The sequence below is a fragment of the Oncorhynchus mykiss genome, chromosome 7 (genome assembly GCF_013265735.2).
Source record: "Oncorhynchus mykiss isolate Arlee chromosome 7, USDA_OmykA_1.1, whole genome shotgun sequence".
Lineage (NCBI taxonomy): Eukaryota > Metazoa > Chordata > Actinopteri > Salmoniformes > Salmonidae > Oncorhynchus > Oncorhynchus mykiss.
Window position 1 is genome coordinate 69,789,999 of NC_048571.1, and position 25,997 is coordinate 69,815,995.

Genomic DNA, 25,997 nt, shown 5'->3' on the forward strand with positions numbered 1-25,997 from the left:
GGAATTGTGAAACTGTGCTTAAATATATTTTGCTAAGGTAAACTTTTAAACTGAATTGTTACTGTATTATTTATTTAACTGCCAGTTTTTTATGTGCACGGACACAGGCTCATTAAAGTGGAGGCAGAATGATGTATGTGGAGTCAAGTCTGTACGTGGTTGTGGTTTCACTATGACTGGAGAGTTTCTTACAATTCAGCCCTTCCTTTTCCGAAGAAGCCGCATATCAGTGTTACAGCCTTAGACATACACACACAATCTGTCAGGGCGGGTACTGTAGTCACTTACCAGAACTTCCCTCTACTGTCTCTCTAATAGAACAGTTTGACATCACACATACAGCTCAACTTCCATGTCAAATGTAAACACAAGCTAGAACTGCTAGCACTCCCATTTCTTTTTTTTCAGTTTGAAAATAGCGCCCACAGTATTGTTGTGAGTTGATGTTCCACCTAGGAATGAATTAGGTCTCGTGGAGGTGTCATGTTGTTTTCTGTCATTAACTGAATGTACCTCCTCTCTTCCCCTTTCTTTCTGTCTCTTTTTCTCTGTCTCTCTCTGTCTCTCTCTTTCTGTTTCTGTGTCTATTTTTGTCTGTCTTTCTGTCTTTCTGTTTCTCTTTATCTCAGTGTGACCTCATCTACACTTTCTTCCATCCTTTGCAAAGAGACGAGAAACCTGGAACAGTGGTGAACACACTGCAGAGCAAACCTGCAGGTACACCCGCCCGCCCACCCACCTACCCACCCACCCACCCGCCCGCCCACCCACCCACCCACCCACCCGCCCACAGTGTGTGATGCATCAGGTGACTCGCAGAGAGGAGATGGTTATCTATTGGAAGCCTGATTTTAACAAGATGTAATGCACAGCATATAGCTACAGGGTTAACTTTATCACTTTCTAAAACAAACAGCCACACCAAGCAGAGTCCAGTGTATCGAGCCCGTGACACACTCTGTGTCCTTGGCCACCGGAATAGTAGCCTATGTGATAACCAATCATAGACATTTGACATTTTAGTCATTTAGCAACTTTCATGAGTTAGGGGTTAGAGGTTAAATGGAACTCCAGCTTTCAATCTGGCTGACTGGCGTTCTAATGAAGATGTATCTACAGCACATGGGCATACAGTCACCTATCTCTGTAGATCCAGCCCTCCTTGCTCCCTGGGCCGTCACACACATAAACACAGTACATGTACACACACCTCCTGCCACTATAAACACACACACACATACACTCATACTGTATAACCGTATTAAAATCCTACATTGAGACAATAATTATGCTATAATCAGATGCTCCGTCTCTGTTTGTCTTTCTCCCCCACCTGCAGAGATCTGTTGGGCTCCGGTCTCAGGCAAAGTGGTAGGAGAGGTCAAGCTCTCCATCTCCTACAAGAGTGACAAGCTCTTCATCATGGTCATGCACATACGAGGCCTGGTGAGTGTGTGTGCGTGGGTACTTTCAGCATACTGATGCTAATTGAGAATGTAATGGTGTTGAAGACTTCTACTGTAGACTGTTATTTTAGATATATACTGACTATCATTCCTCCTGTGTATTTCCCAGCAACCCTTGCAGGAAGGGACAGACCCTGACCCCTATGTCAAGCTGTACCTCCTCCCAGACCCCCAGAAAACCAGCAAGAGGAAGACCAAGGCCGCGCGCCGCACTTGCAACCCCACCTACAATGAGATGGTGAGACCTAGTTGATGTGTGACTGTGTATGTAAATTTGTGTATCTCGACTGTTGTATAAACTCTGTTGTACAACTCTGTGTGTATTTTCTCTCTCGCGCTCTCTCTCTCTCTCTCTCTCTCTCTCTGTAGCTGGTGTATAATTCTGTGTGTCTTCTCTCTCTCTCTCTCTCTCTCTCTCCCTCTCTCTCTGTGTACATGGTGTATAACTCTGTGTGTCCTCTCTCCTCTCTCTCTCTGTTTCTCTCTGTCTCTGTGTGGCTGGTGTATAACTCTGTGTGTGTCTTCTCTCTCCCTGTAGTTGGTATATGACCGTATCCCTCGTGGAGACCTGCAGCAGAGGGTTATCCATCTACGGGTACTCGGGGATGGTGCATTCTGGGAAAACACCCTGCTGGGCGAGGCCTTCATCCCCCTGAAGACTCTGACACCCGGACAGTGCTGGGCAGACTGGCACCAACTGGGCACGCCCAGCACAGACTCCACACACTGAGTGAGAGAGAGGGCGAGAAATTACTAATCAGGTTGGCGTGTGTGTGCACGCGCATAGGTCTGCTCAGTTGTGAGAGTTGGTCTGGTTTATTCCCCCAATGGGGGTGTGTGTTGACTCCTATCATGTCCAGTGGGGGTGTGTGTTGACTCCTATCATGTCCAGTGGGGGTGTGCGTTGACTCCTATCATGTCCAGTGGGGGTGTGTGTTGACTCCTATCATGTCCAGTGGGGGTGTGTGTTGACTCCTATCATGCCCAGTGGGGGTGTGTGTTGACCCCTATCATGCCCAGTGGGGGTGTGCGTTGACTCCTATCATGTCCAGTGGGGGTGTGTGTTGACTCCTATCATGCCCAGTGGGGGTGTGCGTTGACTCCTATCATGTCCAGTGGGGGTGTGTGTTGACTCCTATCATGTCCAGTGGGGGTGTGTGTTGACTCCTATCATGCCCAGTGGAGGTGTGTGTTGACTCCTATCATGCCCAGTGGGGGTGTGTGTTGACTCATATCATGTCCAGTGGGGGTGTGTGTTGACTCCCATCATGCCCAGTGGGGGTTTGTGTGTTGACTCATATCATGTCCAGTGGGGGTGTGTGTTGACTCCTATCATGCCCAGTGGGGGTGTGTGTTGACTCATATCATGTCCAGTGGGGGTGTGTGTTGACTCCCATCATGCCCAGTGGGGGTTTGTGTGTTGACTCCTATCATGCCCAGTGGGGGTTTGTGTGTGTGTGTCTGTAGACTCACCGACGTTCAATCGTCACTGGACACTGTATCCATGGGACTGTACTATGTGGACCTATTGTTAGCCAGGCTGGCCTCTGACCACCATAAAAAGGGATAACTACGGACCATGTGACCAGGAGGGAAGATTACCAATCTGTATCTCTGGTGACTCTGACTACCAGAATACCTTTCTCTGGTAACAACATGGCCTCCCAAGACCAGATCATGAGGACCTATTGAAGGAAGCAGAAGGCATTGCTACTCATTGATAACAACCAACAGGTTTTGAGAAGGAGGTGAGGAAAGAGGACGAGGAGTATGCAATGGATATTCTCCCATGGACCACATCTTTATTTAGGGCCAACAGATAACCGTCCGTCTTATCGCCTGATGTAAAAGACTTTGAAACAGTTTTAGTCCCCTTGAAAGTAATTTCTTTAAAAAGAAAACCCTAAGTTATTTATTTTTCAAATGGGACCCTTCTGTTAATGCAGCTCCATGTTGAGCTCTGTTTGGTTGTGTGGTATATGTATATTTTAATTTCTGTGTACCACAGATTTATGTAAATTGTGATATGTGAATTATATTGGGTCAGTTTTTCTGATTTGAGAGAGGGAATGAATGCTTTTGTACCCTAACACATTATGGTGTGGGTCTACCCTAACACATTATGGTGTGGGTCTACCCTAACACATTATGGTGTGGGTCTACCCTAACACATTATGGTGTGGGTCTACCCTAACACATTATGGTGTGGGTCTACCCTAACACATTATGGTGTGGGTCTACCCTAACACATTATGGTGTGGGTCTACCCTAACACATTATGGTGTGGGTCTACCCTAACACATTATGGTGTGGGTCTACCCTAACACATTATGGTGTGGGTCTACCCTAACACATTATGATGTGGGTCTACCCTAACATATTATGGTGTGAGTCTACCCTAACATATTATGGTGTGGGTCTACCCTAACACATGATGGTATGGGTCTACCCTAACACATTATGGTATGGGTCTACCCTAACACATGCTAACATGCTTTTGTACCCTAACACATTATGGTATGGGTCTACCCTAACATATTATGGTATGGGTCTACCCTAACATATTATGGTATGGGTCTACCCTAACACATTATGGTATGGGTCTACCCTAACACATTATGGTATGGGTCTACCCTAACACATTATGGTATGGGTCTACCCTAACACATTATGGTATGGGTCTACCCTAACACATGATGGTATGGGTCTACCCTAACACATTATGGTATGGGTCTACCCTAACACATGCTAACATGCTTTTGTACCCTAACATATTATGGTATGGGTCTACCCTAACATATTATGGTATGGGTCTACCCTAACACATTATGGTATGGGTCTACCCTAACACATTATGGGATGGGTCTACCCTAACACATTATGGTGTGGGTCTACCCTAACACATTAAAGACTCTTTTTAGTCCACTCAGTCAGTGACTGTAGCTACTCTACTGTAGAACTTGTAGGACTGTGCGCTGTGTGTTTGTCTTCCATTGTTTAGTAGCTGTTGTTATCCAAGCTGTACCTAAGCTTAATTTGCCTATTTGATAATCGCTATTTGCATTTCAAATTGCTTTCAAATGTCTATTTTTTGCTTTTATCAATGCCTTCACAAATATTTTTTGAATTAGTGCTTCTACACAACACATACGTGGATGTTGGGAAAATCTAACTGTTTGATGGTGCCAGAGATGTACTGTATATCACAAAGAAAATGCTCTTTCAAACACAAACTGAAACACCATTTAACTGCACCATTCAACTGCACCATTCAACTGAATCCAGTGGACATATTGCACTTGGATTTATTTCTCATGCATTTTTCACTTACATTGGACTTTCATGTTGTTTCAAACTACAAAGGGATCCTGCCTATGTATTATCCAGTACTGTAGCTATAATAGAAAACACAACAGCACACTGACAGGATAAGTGCAAAACAAGGATTGTGTGTGTGATTTCATACATACCAGGAAAACTAACCTCAACTACATGTACCTACTACATGTACCAACTACATGTACCTACTACATGTACCAACTACATGTACCTACAGCAGCATTGCTCTACTCATTTGTATCTTGTCTTTGGGAAGTTCTGGGGTGTTGCACTGCAGTCTTTTTTTTGGAAGTGATTTCTCATTTTCTTCTGTAAGAGGCTTACACACTGGCCCTGTTTCACTCTGGCAGACAGACACTGTGACCTCTATGAATGTAAAAAGTCAATTTTCATTGGAGTAAAATGCTTGTGGGCAGTGTACTATATCCACACAGAATCAATGTCTTAATTCACAGGTGAGAGGGAAAGGTCAAGATTAACTCATGAATTAGGCCTAGGAGTTTTGACCTGACCAAGAAATGACCTGATCATGAACAATTGCCAATACCTAGGACCAGATTTATTCCTGGTCAAAGTCACTTGGTCTGGGAAAAAAAACAACTTCTGTGTGGCTGTGAAGGAAGTTTCTCAAGTGGAGCAGTTATTGGTAAGATATCATAACATCTTGGTGTCTGATGTTTTCAGGACACAATACAATTACAGACAGGCTAATACAGGTTAAGGCTGGCTTTCACAGGTGCTGAAATGTAACATGTAAAATGTTATATTTAGATACTATTTGGTTTGGTTTCCTTTGACATCACATACTGTTCAGCATACTCTGCCTAGGAGTTACTGACCAGTTCACCAGCCCTGTACAGGTATTTATTAATTTATGTCTGATTTAGCACATGAAGAATTTATATCTCTGAAGATGTTTATTTGCCAGTTCATTCATGATTCATAAAGAGCACAGTTTTAGAAACAGGGATAGGTAGTCTGAACAGGTGTGTGTTGAATGACTAGAGGTTAGCCTCCCTTGGGCTAAAGAGCAGTAATCAAACAGCACTGGTATGCCTAACCCGGAACAACCAGTTTAACCACTGAACTCATTCAAAAACAACACTTTATTTGACTGCCTTTTGAATGTGTCTGGTGGATATCTGCTTCTTTCTGTTTGATTTCTAGAACATGAACAACATTTCCTCTGAGTTTCACAGCAGTCTGGATGGCTGCACTGTAGCTTTAGGCTCTGCAGTGTGAAGTTACAAGGAAAACTATATGATTGAAAGATTACTTTCTCCATGTTGAGAGTGTAGGTGTTTGTTGTGTGCTATAAAGCTGATGACAGACATTGAAGTGAAAGTGTCTGATTTATTTTGTGTGTGTCAGTTGTACCACTTTGGGGGAAAGGAGGCTTCCTCCTTGTCTCCTTTCCTTTCTGGTCTTGATACTGTAGCTAAGAGGAGAGTCATATAGCTCTGGATCTCTATACAGTATATTACTCTGGGTAAAAGGGATATGATCAAAATATTGCTCTTGCCTCATGTTTAAATACAGACCCGTGATTATGAATGGAAGGAGACTGGGACAGGGGTTCATTTGAAGGCATTGGGACTCCCAAACCTAGCCCCGAGCCCTTAGCACCTAGCTGATATGTACTAAGTGTAGACCTGAAAGGATATGAAGCAATATGGTGATAATTTCACCTAGTTTACCAGGAGGTACCTGTCTAAATATTTTAGATCTATGTGAAGTGCCTATCTGGTAGAGGCTAGGGGTAGGGGTCTATTTGGGACTGGGTACGGGTTTTACCTGGTCAAGGGACTGAACTCTGACCTCTGTCATCCTGGGAAAATGGGACAGAATGTACATTTTTAAAATGAACTGGATCTTGTGTACTGTAAATACAGAGAATATCATTAATGTGACCTATTTCTTTAATTCAGTATATAGTTCTAGTTGTTGTTTTCTTAATTTTTGACCATGTTATGTAATATAATTTGCACTAAATAACAAAATAAACTTGAATTGAAAAGACGTTTGTGTATTTTTGTGAGCGTAGCCGATGCGTGTTTCATTTGATGAAAGCACCATGTAAGATTAAACAGCCACTGACTTTTGTCAGTAACATTCCAAATCATTGCACCATCTTGTTTGTATTGACATAACATTGAAATATGTCTAATTATAATGGAAACCTAGCGATTTGTTTTATCTGTTCATCTCAGTGTAGCTCAATGGCCGAACCCTGATAATTATGTTTACTTTGAGGCAGGGAGGATTTGTCTCAGTCAGTCTGCATACCTCTGTGTCCCATCACACCCATCCACCCAGGCCTCTATGCTGTCCCCATACTGAGGTAACAATTACATTAGATCAGGCTAAGTGTGAATCACCCTGGGTTAACCTCTATGTGGGGAAACAAGGCTCATCATTGCAGGAGTGTTGCTCAGACAAGATCTGCTGGCTAAAGTGGAGAGACCACAGATGACCACATAGAAACATAAATACAGGATGATGAGTAGAATTTGAACTACAGCAGGAAAGCATGAATTATGTGGATTATAATTAATGGACATTTTTGTATGGGTTGATATATTTTCGTAATGGAAAATCAAACTTCAGAAGCCTTTTTATTATAAACCTCAAATACACTACAAGTTAAAATGTCCTGCATTGCAGGAAAGTTCTCCTGCAGCAGGGTGGTCAAATTAAGATCCTACATCTGTATGGAATTCGAGCACTAGGAGTCAATGCCCCATACCAGTGTTATACTACTTATGGGAAAGATTCAAATTACAGTCTGGTATCTAGGCACGCTTACAACAAACTAGGGCCCCCCAACTGAACCAACCAACCAACTGTCGTGTCTTTGGCATCATTAAAAGTAAAGACTTATTTTATGAAATCAATTCTCTGTAATTATTATTACGTGATTAAACTAATCATGTAAATGTAATTAACTAGGAAGTCGGCACCACGGAAAATCTTCAGGTTACAAAGTTATAATTTTCAGAATATAACTCTTCAGATATTTTAATATCTGATCAATTAGGCTTCTATTATTGAATTATTATTTACCTCACGTCAGTCTCATTCCAAACCTCGTAAATTGTTGGTTATCTGCTTGAACCCAGCCTTTACAATAAATCGTCCATACACCAATTGGCTTAATCATTTATTTACTGACTAACTAAATAATCACAGAAATGCATAAACAAACAAAAAGATATGTTACTAACAAATGATAGGTAAGATTCCCTAGTGGGCTAAGCCGATATGACGGCTTGGTGGACAAGGGGAAGAGGGTGTGGACAGAGAGAGCGGGAAAGACAAAAGGGATCACTACTCACACAGTTGATAATTATATTAGTTGAAATGCTAATGCTTTGCACATGAACACTCACTCATTCGGGAATAATTGCAATCAATATATATTTACGCCCATGTGTCTTAATCTTTCCTATTGGAATCCGGTCCGTCTGCTGAAGAGTCAGTTCATCTGAGTCTCTCTTTTTCTGTTTCCCCGAAGAGCAAAGTTTTTCGTGGTTAGAATGGATACTTTAGAGTACCATTCAGAAATGTTCTCATAGAATAGATGTTTCAGCAGTTGTCGGTATTCTCGTCTCAGGTTTACATCATTTCTAGCTGCAGACTATTAATTAGTATCTAAGATTTGCTCTTATTCTGTAGGGATCGATAGTCTCAGAGTTTAACCATTTCCAGCCGTGTAGCCAATGCTCCACGTGGTATGGTTAGGAATTCAATAACTATTTGCAATCACAGCTCACGCTGTGGGTTTGCTTAGTCTAAACTAAAACCTGTGCTACCTTAGTTTTACGCCGAAGTATGCGTGGTCTGAAGAGGATTTCCTCAGGAGGGGCTTTTATTCGTAACAGTAGAAAAGGTGGGTCTATGACACCTGATCATGTGCTGCGGGCCAATGACTTAGTTATACTTTAAAGGGAATACATTTCTCTCACATTAAAGGTTTAACATCACATAACACCATTTCACAAATAGTTTGATCTTTACTCATCCCTTTTATACAAGAATTAGAAACAAACCCCATAATTGAGAAATGTACCCATTCAGAGATATAGTTATGTGTGTTTCCTGTCCTCTTTGAGGTCACCAAATGAAACACACTCGTTATACCCATCTCTTAACTCTTAAGTGTCCACGGACCATTCCCACCTTCTTACAAGTGAACATTTTGTTTCATTTTCCCATTTTGGAGATTTAGGAGTTCGGCCACGTGAAATCCTATGTTCACTCTGTGGTCTCTCTGCATGAAAAGGGGGAGAGAGTCTCCTCCAGGAATTTACGACCTGAGATAACAGAACCTGGGTGTAGGAAAGAGTGAGGGGGGGAGCCATTATTTATACTCAGAAAGGACCACATCATGACACAACCTAGCATGAGACACTCTCATAAGTTTTAAAAGCTCAATCCAGGCACGAGGCACACACAAAAGCATTGACAATCAAGTTGGTCCAATCTTCTATTCTTAAGACATTACCATGAGTTGTGCATTTGAACCAGTGGGGGCTGCTGAGGGGAAGATGGCTCATAATGGCATCAAACACATGGAAACCATGTGTGTGATGTATTCCATACCATTCCACTGATTTCACTCCAGCCATTACCACAAGCCTGTCCTCCCCAATTAAGGTGCCACCAACCTCCTTTGATTTGAACCATGCATTATATGATATACAATGCCTTGCAAAAGTATTCATCCCCCTTGGCTTTTTTTCCTATTTTGTTGCATTACAACCTGTAATTTAAATAGATTTTTAGTTGGATTTCATGTAATGGACATACACAAAATAGTCCAAATTGGTGAAGTGAAATGGAAAAAAAAATAATAATATTTTTTTTTTAAATAATTAAACGGAAAAGTGGAACATGCATGTGTTTTTACTCCCTTTGCTATGAAGCTCCTAATAAGATCTGCAACCAATTACCTTCAGAAGTCACATAATTAGTTAAATAAAGTCCACCTGTGTGCAATCTAATTGTCACATGATCTGTCACATGATTTCAGTATATATATACCTGTTCTGAAAGGCACCAGTCTGCAACACCACTAAGTAAGTGGCACCAAAAAAATATCCAAAACTTTGAACATTCCACGGAAAACCATTAAATCCATTATTAAAAATGGAAAGAATATGGCACCGCAACAAACCTGCCAAGAGAGGGCCGCCTACCAAAACTCACGGACCAGGCAAGGAGGGCATTAATCAGAGAGGCAACAAAGAGACCAAAAATTACCCTGAAGGAGCTGCAAAGCCGCCACAGGGGAGATTGGAGTATCTGTCCATAGGACCACTTTAAGCCGTACACTCCACAGAACTGGGCTTTATGGAAGAGTGGCCAAAAAAAAGCCATTGCTTAAATTTAAAAAATTAGCAAACACGTTTGGTGTTCGCCAAAAGGCATGTGGGAGACTCCCCAAATATATGGAAAAAGGTACTCTGGTCAGATGAGACTAAAATTGAGCTTTTTGGCCATGAAGGACAATGCTATGTCTGGCGCAAACCCAACATCTCTCATCACCCCAAGAACACCATCTCCACAGTGAAGCATGGTGGTGGCAGCGTCATGCTGTTGGGTTGTTTTTCATCAGCATGCACTGGGAAACTGGTCAGAATTGAAGGAATGATGGATGGTGCTAAATACAGGCAAATTCTTAGGGGAAACCTGTTTCAGTCTTCCAGAGATTTGAGACTGGGATGGAAGTTCACCTTCCAGCAGGACAATGACCCTAAGCATACTGCTAAAGCAACACTCAAGTGGTTTATGGGGAAACATTTAAATGTCTTGGAATGCCCTAGTCAAAGCCCAGACCTCAATCCAATTGAGAATCTGTGGTATGACTTAAAGATTGCTGTACACCAGCGGAACCCATCCAACTTGAAGGAGCTGGAGCAGTTTTGCCTTGAAGAATGGGCAAAAATCCCAGTGGCTAGATGTGCCAAGCTTATAGAGACACACCCCAAGCTGTAATTGCTGTAAAAGTATTGACTTTGGGGGAGTGAATAGTTATGCACCCTCAAGTTCTGTTTTTTTGTCTTATTTCTTGTTTGTTTCACAAAAAAATATGTTGCATCTTCAAAGTGGTAGGCATGTTGTGTAAATCAAATGATACAAACCCCCCAAAAATCTATTTTAATTCCAGGTTGTAAGGCAACAAAATAGGGAAAATGCCAAGGGGGTGAGTACTTCGCAAGCCACTGTAGATAGGCTATTACTATTAGCTATGTTTGGAGACAGTGTGTCTGTGTTATCATATGGACAATATTGCACAGTGAAATTAAAGGATGTCCATACAGTACCTGCTGCATTGTATGTTATACATCATGACTAACAACATAAGTATTTGGGGAATCAGGAGCAAAAGGGACAGTCTCTCACAACAATTTTGCTGTATACAGTGCATTCGGAAAGTATTCAGACCCCTTGACTTTTTCCACATTTTGTTACGTTACAGCCTTTTTCTAATATGGATTAAATAAAAAATGTTCCTCATCAATCATCAAACAATACCCCATAATGACAATGCGAAAAACAGGTTTTTAGACAATTTTGCAAGTGTATTAAAATAAAAAAGCAAACACCTTATTTACATAAGTATTCAGATCCTTTGCTATGAGACTCGTAATGAAGCTGAAATGCATCCTTTTTCCATTAATGAAATTTGTCACATGCGCCGAATACAACAGGTACAAAAATGCTTACTTACAAGCCCTTAACCAACAATGCAGTTTTAAGAAAATACAAACAAAAAAAAAAGAGATGAAAATAACAAATAGTTCAAGAGCAGCAGTAAAATAACAATAGCGGGGCTATAAACAGGGGGTACCGGTGTCGAGGTAATTGAGGTCATATGTAAATGTAGGTAGAGTTATTAAAGTGACTATGCATAAATAATAACAGAGTAGCAGCAGTGTTCCAGAGGAGGAGGGGGGGCAATGCAAATACTGGGTAGCCATTTCATTAGATGTTCATGAGTCTTATGGCTTGGGGGTAGAAGCTATTTAGGAACCTCTTAGACCAAGACTTGGTGCTCCAGTACCGCTTGCCGTGCGGTAGCAGAGAGAACAGTCTATGACTAGGGTGACTGGAGTCTTTGACAATTTTTAGGGCTTTCCTCTGACACCGCCTGGTATAGAGGTGGCAGGAAGCTTGTCCACGGTGGTGTACTGGGCCGTACGCACAACCCTAAGTAGTGCCTTGCGGTCGGAGGCCGAGCAGTTGCCATACCAGGCAGTGATGCAACCAGGATGCTCTCGATGGTGCAGTTGTAGAACCTTTTGAGGATCTGAGGACCCATGCCAAATAATTTCAGTCTCCTTAGGGGGAATAGGTTTTGTCGTGCCCTCTTCACAACTGTCTTGGTATGCTTGGACCATGTTAGTTTGTTGGTGATGTGGATGCCAAGGAACTTGAAGCTCTCAACCTGCTCCACTGCAGCCCCATCGATGAGAATGGGGGCGTGCTCGGTCCTCCTTTTCCTGTAGTCCACAATCATCTCCTTTGTCTTGATCACCTTGAGGGAGAGGTTTTTGTCCTTGCACCACACGGTCAGGTCTCTGACGACCTCCCTATAGGCTGTCTCATTGTTGTCGGTGATCAGGCCTACCACTATTGTGTCATCAGCAAACGTAATGATGGTGTTGGAGTCGTGCCTGGACATGCTGTCATGAGTGAACAGGGAGTACAGGAGGGCACTGAGCACGCATCTTTACTTTAACTCAAGTATGACAATTGGGTACTTTTTCCACCACTGGTAGCCATGCAAAAACCTGTAACTGGAGAGCAACACAGAGTGGAACATGAACTTGATTCTCAACACACTAGTAGGCCTATATTATCCCAAGGGTTAATAATGTATATATATTTAGAAAGACTGCCAAATGCATTCATGCAATATTTCTAACTATTGAGAGTTTATCTTGAAACCCAGTATTGTGACATTATTTTGCATGAACGATCACCATCTCAAAACCTGTCACACTGAGCTTTTTCCATACACTGCAGTATGCTACAGGAGTCAGGATATTCACTTTCATTATGACAGGGACATTTCGTGTCATGTCATGCATAATCGCCATGTGGATTACTGACGACGGTAACTCTGCGACGGTCCCTAAACATTTCCACAAGACCTCTTTCACGACGCCCCCTACATTTTCTGATGAAATCCTCTTCTGAAAAGTGGGCAGAGGAGTCGACCGACCGTACAAGGAAACGCAACCATGATTGTAAAAAACCAGAAGTATCGCATTGAAGTATTATAACGAGCCTGTCTATTTAGTTGATATCTATTGAATACTAAATTTCTCATGCGGATGCATTCCATGATTTTATTGTAATGAATTGTTGAGCTTTGTTGAAGTCTCGGATCAAGGTTTGCATCTGCACTGTCGCCGGGTGCTACGTGCGAGACTCTAACCAGCTTTTTCTCCAACCAAGACTAAAATGGATTGTATATTTTCGTTTATCCTGAATTTCTCAACATGCTATGACTCGCCAAGGCTTTGCTCACTTTCTACATTCACTACCCCTGTTTGTACGATGCTTACCGCGCGAAATAAGTCTAACCACCACTCGCAGGAAAATGTCTCCCATACCGCGGACAACATGGACGATGGTATTCACTATAACAGGAGAGCTAACCGGTATGCTATTGCTAGCCTTTCGGTGTAAGAAGATGGATAAGGGACAACAGTAATGGATGTTTCACCTGCAATTATGGACAGTGCTCTGGAGTGCACACCAAGTTATTCTCAAATGTGTCGCTAGCAACTTCCAGCGAAACGAACAGCTCTCAAAATCAAGATTACGTTAGCTAGCCCGGTAACAGCTGCTCAAACTAGCATTATTAGCACTAGTTACCTAGATAACTAACGTTGGTTCTTGTTATCCTTTATTGCCAGACTAAAGTTTGTTTGTCATGTTTATTTTGGCAGTCTAGTTAATACACGAGTTATTAATATATTGTGAACTAGCTACTATATGTCAGCGTGTTAAATTGTCCTACACGTGTACGTTAGCTAGCTAACTAACCAAAAAGCTTTAACAAACTTCCCAGCAGCAAGCTGTCAAGCGGTATTCTTGATCGAAACTTTACTAATGTATCTTACATAGTGACCATTTGTTAGCCACAAGCCAGTATTGAGAATGTTTAGAAACATGAATCGCGAGGAACACTTTTCTGGTGTGAAGACGCCTCCATCCACTCCCGCCGGGCATGGAGTGGCCTCTCCCCGACAACCAAACCAGGAGCGCTCGTGGATGGGCATGTTCTCCGCGGTTTCTAGGCCTGCCCTGTCATTTCTGCAAAAGTATATACCATGGCGCCCTAGTACTCCTGCCATGCCTCACAATGTGACAGGGTGGGTCAGTGGGAATTTCAAAGATAACTTTGTAGAGGCAGAAAGCACATTTTTAGGACAACTGGACGACGTCTTGCCTGGAACTCAACACCATGCACATCATCTATCGTACCTGCAATACCAGCATGGTAGCCCTGGGCTAGCAGCGTCAGGTAATAGTACTCCGAGTTGGTTGACAGCAGATTCTCTTTACGAGTTAGGGATTCAAAATGCTGCTGAAATGGACTTAAATATAAGGCAACAAACTTCGGTAGGATACCTCGCAATCGCGAGAGGTTTTCTCAGTAATGTTTTGTTGAACGCAGCGTCGGCTCAGGAAATGAAACACCCAGACCAAGGGCATGTACCTGGTGGGAACGGTTGGTCATCTGACGCAGTGTCAGCCAGAGAAGATAGTACCGCTGGTAACTGGTGGGGTGGGCTTTGGGGAACCAATAGTGCCCAAGGGTGGCTGTCAAATGTGTCTTGGAGAAAAGAGTGCACTGGGGAAAACAACAGTAATGGTCATTGTTTTCAACCGGAGTGTGGTACAAAGGCTATGGTTACCAAGCCAACAGGGCTGTTTGTACAGTTCGATGATAACGAATCAATGGATGGCAAAAGCACTCGCGCCTCCTGCAACAAAGAGGAGCCAAAGGACAATGGAAGCCTTCAAACATCCACCTGGCCAGAATCTCTCCCTTTCCCTGACAGTTTCTCATTAGATCACTGGGAAACAGTCGGTATCAGTGATCATCTTGTCAGAGTTGGAGCTGTCACTGCCTGCAGTGAGGTGGCAGTTTTTACCCCTGACCAGGATAATGGTTATTCCAGTCTGGAAGAAGAACACTCCACCTCCAGACTGTACATGTTAAGGCCTCCCATTGAAGAGCTACAGGGGATCACAGAGATGAAGGAAGAGACCATCACATCTGACACACCAACACAGGGGAGCTCTGGAGAGAGTGGGCCAGAGAGGGATGCATCCAATCATAGAGAAGTGGGTGAGACTGCTGCCACTGGAGGGATGGAATTAGAGGAGGAGGAAGAGATTGAGGACTCTGACTTCTCAGACTCTGAGGAAGAGGAAACGGCGGCTGAGGGTCCATCAGTGTCTACCATCGCACTGCCCCCCTCCACCCCCCAGTGCAGTAACAAGGCCATCGCCTACATCATGGGCAGCCCCTGCAGCGACGACAGCCAATCAGACGACTCACTCAGCGAGGAGGATGACGATGGTTTCGACAGCGAGGGCTCGTCAGAATTCTCCAATTCCGAGTTGTTGGATGACGATGAAGAGGAGGATGACTCTGAGACTGAGAGACTGTGGAACTCACTGTGCCAAAGCAGGGACCCCTACAACCCCCAAAACTTCACCGCCCTCCTTACCAACCCCAGGACCATCCCCTCCACCTCTACAGCCACCACAGCCTGCTCCCCTCACACTTCACCCCCAGAGCAACCTCCCTCTCCACTCTCCTCTTCTTCCCCCTCTCCTGCGGAGGAGTTTGGCTCGGAGTCCAGCAGTAGTGAGGTGGATGAGGCTGAGAGCCTGAGGCTGTGGGACTCCTTCAGCACCTCCTCAGACCCCTACAGCCCATTCAACTTCCAGGCCCTGCTCAGGACTAGAGAGCCAGTCTGGACAAGGGCAAAAGCCGGGACAGGGGCGCGCTGTAAGAAGAGCAGCAAGACAACCCCCCGTCATGGACAGGGCCAGGGACAGAGCCACTCACCCCCCCAGTACAGGAAGGAGGAGGCAGAGGAGAGACTGGACAGTGGCTTCTCAGAGATCCCTCCCACCCCAGAGATCACCACCACGGGCTGCGTCACAGTCAAAAAGGTCAGTATTGGCGACTTTCTGGTAGGCCTAAAGAAAGCGCCACACACCTTGTTATTCATATGTTCCTCATTCTGTTTTTATAAAATGGTAGGTCTGTTCTTAAATAGTATCAGTCACATTGTATTGTCATCCATGGGCATTGGTCACTCACATGACTGAAGTAAAATGTAATGAACCTGGCAATGACTCCTAAAATGACTGATCTTCCCACTCAGCAGGTAACTGCTGGAGGCTGTTTGTTAATAAGTAGCTGAAGAGGAAGCATTGTTTTATCTCCTGTGGTGTACTTACATACTGCATCGACATAAGCCGCTGGCCCCGCCAGACTTTCCTGACCCCGTGACTGACGTGATGTGACCAGAGTTTTTCTACATCACTTCGGCTCATGTGGTCTGGAAAGACGTTCATTAAAAAATAACAAATTATTGGATCTCATTCTTCAAACTTCTTATCCGACGTGGTTATCACACCGTTTTTGGGCTGGGTTGTTGTGGGAAAATTCTAACTTTACCACATTCTCTAACGGATGGATTTAGAATTTTGGAGTGGATTACTCACACAGCATACAGAAAGGGGAAGAGGGACTGACGGTGTATTAGCTGTTCTGTTTTTATCTGTTAGTATTCCTGTCTGACTGTGCAAGTGATGGAAACCTATGCAACAACCCTTTCCAACGCTCTCCTGTGATCAGCTTCCCATATTTGTACCATGGAGACCAGAGTCGGAGAGGCTGAGTGCACTTAGTGAACCTCGACAGCTCTGTATAATGTAATAAAACATTTTTCATTATAGCCATTCCCATTGAAATGTGCTGAAATCCTATGACTGATCAGTCACTCATAGGGCTGTAGCTAAAGCAGCACATTGACTGCTGTTAGACAGATGTGAATGAAGGCTGTAGCTAAAGCAGCACATTGACTGCTGTTAGACAGATGTGAATGAAGGCTGTAGCTAAAGCAGCACATTGACTGCTGTTAGACAGATGTGAATGAAGGCTGTAGCTAAAGCAGCACATTGACTGCTGTTAGACAGATGTGAATGAAGGCTGTAGCTAAAGCAGTAGTAAAACTGTATCAGTACATTGCTGTGAAACGTCTCTCCTAGTCAGTGGAATGGAAGATAATCACCATGAGAGTAGACCTAGTCATCCATGAGCCCAATCCAACGGCTGTCTTTGATATAGTCCGGCTGTATTTTCCATGCCCTTTGTATTACATTATCCACCTATTAGGAGCACACAACTGCCATGTTACTTAGCAACGGTGATAACTGAGCGAGACGGAAATCAAATTTCTCTGAAGCCCTTGTATTTTTATTTCTCTGGCTCGGCGCGCTGGCTCATAACGTTCTTGCAATGCTTCCACAACGTTCTCCCAACCCTTCAGCCCATGCCGAGCAGATTTCAGTGTCTTCCGTCTAATAACCTCCGCTCTGATGGTACTGGTGACCTCAGTAGGCTGCTGCTTATGGAGATGTATTGTCTCTGTGATGAGCTATGGGGCGTCCATCACACAGCCGATTTTCTCCCCTCTTTTTTTTCTTCGCCTCTCCTTGTCTCTGCCCAAACGGTTGCAGCTCCAGACGTGTAGTGTTGCCTCCCAGTGATGAGCAATGGGTATAAATCTCAATTTCATAGTCACATGAAGAATGCTGCTTAGAGGGCCTAGTTGAGTTTCTTAAATGGATTGAGTGAAATTTGAAAAAATGCAGAGAGCTGTGGATCAAGTGTGTTTTTCATTATGTGTATGAATGTCAGGGTTAGGACTACCGTTTTAAAATGGAAGTGTCTTTTGTTGTTGACATAATTGTAGGTTTCCGTTTTGGATGCTTTATGCACTGCAGTTTTTCCTTTCAGAATATTGAGGTAATATTGAGTTGACCTAGTTTTGTCAAGCTGAAATGTAGTCTAGTGAGTTTGAATGTATGCAGAAGTAAACTTGGCCTGCAGGTGTTTCAGTGAGAAGGTTCCAGTCTGTGGTGATGTATGTAGTTCTGTCTCTCTCCAGGTGGGTTTCTGTGATGAGGTGGATGAGTTCTACGCCAGCGAGGACGATGAGGACAGGCGTGGGCCGTGGGAGGAGCTAGCCAGAGACCGCTGTCGCTTCCTCCGCCGTGTTCAGGAGGTGGAGGAGAGCATCGGCTACGTGTTCAGCTCCACCTTCCGCCTCACCGTCTGCCAGAGACGACACCACAGCTGACCCCTAACCTCTGACCCCTACAACACAACTGATCGTAAATCATGTTTCTCTGTGACCCTCTAACATCCCTCCCTGTCCCTAAATCCTATTTTCAACAGACTGCATCAGAACTTCTTAGTCATCCCCCCCTACCCAGTGATCCTCCCCCAACTCCCAAACCTTCAGACTGGATTTGCAGAAAAGACCACTTCAGAGCTGTTTACTAGATCAGTGGTTTCCAGACTGTTGACTAGACCAGTGTTTTCCAGACTGTTGACTAGACCAGTGGTTTCCAGACTGTTGACTAGACCAGTGGTTTCCAGACTGTTGACTAGACCAGTGGTTTCCAGACTGTTGACTAGACCAGTGGTTTCCAGACTGTTGACTAGACCAGTGGTTTCCAGACTGTTGACTAGACCAGTGGTTTCCAGACTGTTGACTAGACCAGTGGTTTCCAGACTGTGGGTCCAGACCAGTGGTTTCCAGACTGTGGGTCCGGACCAGTGGTTTCCAGACTGTGGGTCCGGACCAGTGGTTTCCAGACTGTGGGTCCGGACCAGTGGTTTCCAGACTGTGGGTCCGGACCAGTGGTTTCCAGACTGTGGGTCCGGACCAGTGGTTTCCAGACTGTGGGTCCGGACCAGTGGACTGTGGGTCCGGACCAGTGGTTTCCAGACTGTTGACTAGACCAGTGGTTTCCAGACTGTGGGTGGGGACCAGTAGTTTCCAGACTGTGGGTGGGGACCAGTGGTTTCCAGACTGTGGGTGGGGACCAGTGGTTTCCAGACTGTGGGTGGGGACCAGTGGTTTCCAGACTGTGGGTGGGGACCAGTGGTTTCCAGACTGTGGGTGGGGACCAGTGGTTTCCAGACTGTGGGTGGGGATCAGTGGTTTCCAGACTGTGGGTCGGGACCAGTGGTTTCCAGACTGTGGGTCGGGACCAGTGGTTTCCAGACTGTGGGTCGGGACCAGTGGTTTCCAGACTGTGGGTCGGGACCAGTGGTTTCCAGACTGTGGGTCGGGACCAGTGGTTTCCAGACTGTGGGTCGGGACCAGTGGTTTCCAGACTGTGGGTCGGGACCAGTGGTTTCCAGACTGTGGGTCGGGACCAGTGGTTTCCAGACTGTGGGTCGGGACCAGTGGTTTCCAGACTGTGGGTCCGGACCAGTGGTTTCCAGACTGTGGGTCGGGACCAGTGGTTTCCAGACTGTGGGTCGGGACCAGGGGTTCAGGTGGGTTGCTTGTGCGTTACAAAACATAGATATACTTTTTTAATGCGTTTTTGTGATGGAAAAAAGCGTTCTTCGTAAACTTAATCATCTAAATAGAAAGTGTGTACAAAAGACAATGGACCTGTATATTTTTCCTCATAAAAATGGCTTAAAATATCATTTTTAATTTCAGCTTCAGTAAAAAATGTGTAGACTTACGGGAAATAAGCTTTACATCTGCAACATTTTTACTTTGTTCTGTGCATGTTTTTGTTCCACCTCAATTTATGGGAGTAAAATGTTTGGGAACCCCTGGACTAGAAGACATACCCTCACACCTCTCTCTCCTGACCCCTTACTGTCAGTCTTGGGTGTTGAAGACTTGATAATACAGATTTTCTTCCTGCCTGCTTCCTGATCGTTTGCTGTTTTGTTTGAATCTCAGTGGAGTGATTACCTAATATAGGATATGATTAAGGGCGACTGCATATTGCTAACTAGGAGGTATACAGGTAATGTAAAGGTAGAAGGGCTTACTGGTTCCAGTGGGACAAACACAGAGCAGGTATTCTGCTGAGCCGTGTGCTCAGTAACCTGACTGGAAAACAGAACTCTACACAAGACACTTCAGCCAAAAGTGTCTTTTATATTTAGTTTTAAAATTGGTTTTATTAATTTGTCCCGTTGATTTAAACTGCGCTTTTGGCGTTGCTCCGTCCTTCTCTCTGACACATCCATTTGGGTTTCTGCTCTCAGTAGTGTTCTCAGTTTCATGTCATTGTGATCTGAACCCAGGTCAGTATTTAAGGGGTTCGGTATAATCCTACTCTGCACCCACAGCCAAATGTCACACTGCTCTCCGGAGCTGGATTGGGGTTTAAGAGCTTTTGGAAAGCAAACTTGGTTTTGAATTAATTTATTATTTCCTTTTTATAAATGTTATCTTCCTGTAAACCATGCCATGCAGAGTACACACTAACATTGACAGTGTTGTATTTGATTTGATCCTAAGCAGGGGTTGTAAACCTACAGTATGAAGTGTAAAACACTCCTCAACTGTATTGGTGGTTAGTGTTAAAACCAAGCCTGTGTTGTAGTAGTGTCTTCCTGGTTTCAATCATTTCTCAGGACCAAGTTTGGGAAAGCCTGATTGAGCAGTCGCTCTTATTGAGAGTGACTTACAGGTATTTATTGCCAAACAAGCAGGTATTTCTAGTGAACAGTCAGTAGAGCTCCTCTGACTATTTCTGGGCTGAAGTGAAGGCTATAAGGGTTAAGTGGAAGTATGTGCATGATCCTTGTCTTAAATGGCCTCCTTTCCTCTATCTACTTCCCTCACGGTGGTTCCTAGAATAAACAATTGCTTTAATCTATCTACAATTTGCACCAATAGACCTTCAATAATGCTTTCTCAAATGTAAAGCTTGCATCCATCAATGGTCATCTTGGAAAGGAGATGTGTTAAGGAAGCCCTTCTCTAGCTATAACACATCTTAAGTGCTTTTCATGAGACCCAAAGTCACTGAACTTAAACCTCTTACCCTTACTATTTAACCCTGTGACGCTTCTACGGACCCAGCGTTGTGTATCTATTGTTGAGGGGTTAGTGTCCCTACTGTGGATAAAGGATTAACCTCTGTTGTGACCAGGTGAGGGAAAAGCAGGGATGTGAAACGCACGTTATTCTGAAGTGATTCTCAGAATGAAAAAAATACAATATGAAAGCTGTGCTCGGATCTGAAGAATATAACTCTTTAACTTGGTGTTATTTTAGTCAGTACAATTAACATGAAATTGTTTTATTTTTGTAAAATTTAGAATAAGTTAGTTGCGCTGCATAACTTATACATTTTGAATCCATATTCATTGAAAATAAATCAATATTGAATTATGAATGAGGTTTGTCTTGTTTCTTGCCCCATATTTCCTAGCAAATAATTTACTGGTCTAAATTTGTTTGACGTTCATGGTTTTTAAATCTGCTTCGGGTGCAACACCGGACTGGAGAGAGGGTTGTGATGATCATCATAAAAGAGCACTTGACCCCAAACTGGTACTGCACCTTTAAACAGTGTACAAAACATTAACAACACCTGTCTTTTGCCCTCAGCAGCCTCAATTCATGACGGCATGGACTCCACAAGTTGTTAAAAGGATTCTACAAGGATGCTGGCCCATGTTGGCTCCAATGCGTCCCACAGTTGTGTCAAGGGTGGTTGGATGTACTTTGGGTGGTAGACCATTCTCGCTCGATACACACAGGAAACTGTCGAGCGTAAAAATACAAAATAAAAACAGGGGAGTTACAGTTCTTGACACAAACCGGTGCGCCTGACACCTACTACAATACCCCGTTCAAAGACACTGTAAATCTTTTGTCTTGTCATGTTGTGTTGATACCATGCTATGCTGTTGTCTTAGGTCTCTTTACGTAGTGTTACGGTGTCTCTTGTGATGTCTGTTTTGTCCTTTATTTATTTAAATCCCAGCCCCCGTCCTCGCAGGAGGCCTTTTGGTAGTCCATCATTGTGAATAATAATTTATTCTTAACTGACTTGCCTTGTTGCCTTGTCATTCACCCTCTGAATGACACACATAATCCATGTCTCAAGGCTTAGAAATCCTTCTTTAACCTGTCTCATCCCCCTTCATCTACACTGACTGAAATGGATTTAACAAGTGACATCAATAAGGGATCATAGCTTTCACCTGGATTCACCTGGTCAGTCTGTCATGGAAAGAGCATGTGTTCTTAATATTTTGTACACTCAGTGTAGATGGGTTTGTCACTAGCTACCACAGACACAAAGTTATAAAACAATTTCTACAATTTATCTTCCTACATTCAGATTTGAACCTTAACGCTAACAACACTGTTAACCTTATGCCTGACCTTAAATGAAGACCAAAAAGCACTTTTATTTGTTGATTTTTACAATATAGGCAATATTTACTTTGTGGCTGTGCTATCTAGTGGAAACCTGAATATAGTAATCCACTTTTCTACTGTCCACACAGTAAAAACAATTCTGAATGTACTTTAACATTGTATGCACCTGGGCTGTACTAGGCCCCAGTATTTAGCATGGGAGTCAGTGGATGTGTGGTTCTTAGCAACTGGAGCCAGTCAGCAATGTGAATGTGCAGTATGAGGTGAAAACATGCACAGATGCAAACAGCTGTCAGAGACCAACAGACCCACCTCCCCAGAACACCACAGGCATACTCAGCCTAGAAAGGATTATAGAAAGATTTCAGCCTCAATCCTAGAGGCACTCAAAATCGGATAAGAGATGGGTGGCTAAATATATAGAGAAAAACAAATCCTTCTACAGATCATTATGGAAAGTGGATACATGGCAATCATTTTAATACATTAAAACCAATGATGTACGTATACAAACACTTGGATTTGTCCGTGGTATTTGTTGAAGATACTTAAAAGTTATATATTTTTTGTAAAAAAAAATGTTTAATTGAATATTGAAACACAATCTACAGTGAAGCTGCTCAACATTGACATTACATTCAGTCGTCTGATTCCCATAGTTTTTTTGTTATGTTCCATTATCAACCAATAGAGGTCGCTCTTGCTTGTTATCATAGCAGGAGCGGACCAGTTGATCGACTGAGATGGTGGAGATCTCAATTGCATACTGCTCACGCCCTCGTCTCCTTAAAACCTATTGGATGAGAAAGTCAGAGCTCCGTCCACTCTGACCTTCTCCTGTAATGAGTTTTGAGAAGGAGACGAGCAGAGGACGCGAGGAGATCTTCCCGAGGACTATGCAACTGCTTTCTGTTCAAAACGATCATCATAATTGTGATTTGCTGCGTTACAACATGAGACATTTGCTTATTAATGAATTGACATGCATTGCAGTAACCTTTTTGCAAACTAAGTAGCATTCAGTATGTGGTTACATTTATTATTTGTAGAAAACTGAAAAGGTGTCGGATAGGACCAAATTTTGATTGTTGGATGCAGATTTTATCCATTTAATCAGTGTGTGGCTTTCAGAATTGTTGTGGTTGCATTGTAAAAATATGAAGAACCAATCAAATCTGAAACAGTTCAGTTGAGATTAATCTATATTTTCTCATTTATGTGACCTGTGCGGCAAAGTCTGATCAAAGTCTGTGAACTCTATTCCTCCTCTGATATTCGGTGCTCCGCCTGCAGGTCCATCCTGGCCAAGGAAAAGTTCATCTGGGACTGGCCAATGCTGTCATCTCATTGGCTGAATGGAATGCCTGGAGGTGGTGCCTAGGAGGAGATTAAAGGCATGTCTCTCTCTAATGAAAGGGGAATTGAACAGCTGTGACGTTGCCACCCACCACCAATCCAAAGAGAACTCTCTCGCCCTTCCTCTCTCTCCCCCTCCCTTGCTCTCTCTTCATCTCCCTCTCTCTCCATCTCCCCATCATCACTGCATATATAATTACTGCCAGCCTGGATGGGGTCATGTGACATTTAAATACCTTGGGATTTTCAACTGGGCATGCTCCATTGTATCACTTGGCCACTTCCCCTCCTCCTCTTCAACTCCTCCCTCTATCCGTCCCTCCTTTATTCATCCTTTCCTGAGGAGAGGATGCCTATTATTGTCCTGTATCCCTGCTCAGTCACGCTAGAGCCTGTAGTTACTGGGGCTACTGTCTCTAGCTGTATCTCTGTTTCTTTCTCTCTATGGTTCTCTGGCTGACAGAGCTGTCTTTACCCTGTACTGTGAGGGTGTGGAGGGATAGATAGTGTGTTATTCCTCGTTCCTCTCCCATCTCCTGATGTCTAACTGGACTGACTGACCGTCTGCTGCTCAATGCTCTCTCCTAGATGGATGAATGGATAGATGTACACGGTTCTAGCCTGTCTGTCTAACACCTTCATTGACTGGCTGACTACAGAGGAGGAAGGAGGAGGGACACCGCAAAAATCAATTCAGCAGGTGGCTGGTAAGGGACACGCAGATTCATAGTGTCTGTGTGCAGGCACCACCAGTGCATTTCTAACATGTCTTGACTTTATGTAAATAAGCAAGTTAGAGGTAGCACTAGTGACTGTGTCTGTGTTTCTGTGTTCCTGTGGCTGTGTTAGTATGACTGTGTCTGTGTGTATTTCCTTTTAAGTATACAGTGCAATTACTGTGTGTTAATGTTGATGGTCATTGACTGTGTTTTTATTCATGCACACAGACCGATGCTCTCTCATATTGCTGAGAGGGTTGGGTCAGAGAGGGCAGAGGTTGGCTGGTGGTTGAAGTAGTGGTTGGGTGGAGCTTGAGTTATGGTTGTGGCTAGGTTTGGGGGCTCAGATGTTTTGGGGTGGCGCCAGTTGCCAGGTTGTTGGTCCCAGTTTTGGAGCCCCACTTCAGATGGGCATAGTCTGTCAGTCAGGGACGCTAGCTCACACACACAAACACACACACACACACACACAAGAAACACTCACTCTCACACACACACACACACACAAGAAACACTCACTCACACATACACACACACTGCACATGATTCCCACCAGTCTCCAGCATGTTGATATGTTAATGGTTGGCATTTAGCAGTGCTATGCTGTATGTTAAATGCCTCATGGCAGGACTTAGCCCATCCAATCCAAACCAAGCCAGGCACGGCCAATCTGAGCCAAAGCAGGGGGGATGAGGTGGACGTTGATTTAGAGGATAAGCGTGATTGACTTCAACAAGCTGTTTAACGTCCCTCCTGTGTGTGTGTGTGTGTGTGTGTGTGTGTGTGTGTGTGTGTGTTTGCGCGTGTGAGTGAGGCTCCAGGTGTCTGATTAACATTGGCATTAATACACCCTGACAGTGACTGAGGAATTAGACTGACCCTTTAATGCCTGTCTTGGCGTTAGGGTATTGTAGTGTGTGTGTTTTGTCTATGAGACCCTGGCAGTTGCTGGCAATTGAGGTGCTTCCGATTAAAGCATTAAACTGGATTTGCTTTTCTATGAATGCATGTGGATGGAAACACACACACATATGCTCACGCACACAGACTGTACACACACAGTCTTGTACAGCTAACCGTGAGGGGATGCACAATTCAGTCCCATTCAAAATCCTATTTTATGTAACCCTAAACCTAACCCGTACTTTTACCCTAGCCTGAACCCCAACCCCAAAACATTGTGGGGACTAACAAAATGTCCCCAATTGGTCAAATTTGTATTTGTTTACTATTCTGGTGGGGAATTCTGGTCCCCACAAGAATAGTTAAACACGTCATCACACACACGTCTTCCTGTCTCTTGGCAGGTCACACTATGTTCTGAGGGTGATTCCTAGCCCTCTGCCAGTGTTTGGCCTGAAATGATGCCCAGAATAGAGCTATCTATCTATCTATCTATCTATCTATCTATCTATCTATCTATCTAAAATTGAAGTCGTAAGTTTACATACACTCTGGTTGGAGTCATTAAAAATTGTTTTTCAACCACTCCACAAATTTCTTGTTAACAAACTATAGTTTTGGCAAGTCGGTCAGGACATCGACTTTGTGCATGACACAAGTAATTTTTCCAACAATTGTTTGCAGACAGATTATTTAACTTATAATTCATTGTATCACAATTCTAGTGG

General features: G+C 43.7%; 3 protein-coding genes across 3 annotated transcripts in view; all 3 read left to right on the top strand.

The window, feature by feature from the left end:
- Positions 1–6,824, top strand: part of LOC110528363 (phosphatidylinositol 4-phosphate 3-kinase C2 domain-containing subunit beta) — an 88,663-nt gene extending 81,839 nt beyond the window's left edge. The window contains exons 29-32 of the mRNA XM_036983959.1: positions 630–717; positions 1,340–1,446; positions 1,576–1,704; positions 2,005–6,824. Of these exons, the coding sequence (XP_036839854.1) occupies positions 630–717; positions 1,340–1,446; positions 1,576–1,704; positions 2,005–2,196 (516 nt within the window). The 3' untranslated portion in view covers positions 2,197–6,824. The remainder of the gene's footprint in view (positions 1–629; positions 718–1,339; positions 1,447–1,575; positions 1,705–2,004) is intronic.
- Positions 6,825–12,984: 6,160 nt separating this feature from the next.
- Positions 12,985–21,296, top strand: LOC110528365. The gene is made up of 2 exons (XM_021610381.2): positions 12,985–16,013; positions 18,020–21,296. The coding sequence occupies exons 1-2, from the start codon at positions 13,980–13,982 to the stop codon at positions 18,209–18,211; spliced, it is 2,226 nt and encodes a 741-aa protein (XP_021466056.2). The 5' UTR covers positions 12,985–13,979; the 3' UTR covers positions 18,212–21,296.
- A 1,604-nt stretch (positions 21,297–22,900) lies between these two features.
- Positions 22,901–25,997, top strand: part of LOC110529011 (pleckstrin homology domain-containing family A member 6) — a 221,910-nt gene continuing 218,813 nt past the window's right edge. The window contains exon 1 of the mRNA XM_036983963.1: positions 22,901–24,354. The gene's annotated coding sequence lies outside the window, so the exon portion shown is untranslated. The remainder of the gene's footprint in view (positions 24,355–25,997) is intronic.

Excerpts from the sequence above, each read along its gene's own strand:
- LOC110528365 (XM_021610381.2), top strand. The coding sequence starts at position 13,980 with ATGTTTAGAAACATGAATCGCGAGGAACACTTTTCTGGTGTGAAGACG. Across the intron at positions 16,014-18,019 it reads GCTGCGTCACAGTCAAAAAG|GTGGGTTTCTGTGATGAGGT; the intron begins GTCAGTATTGGC and ends GTCTCTCTCCAG.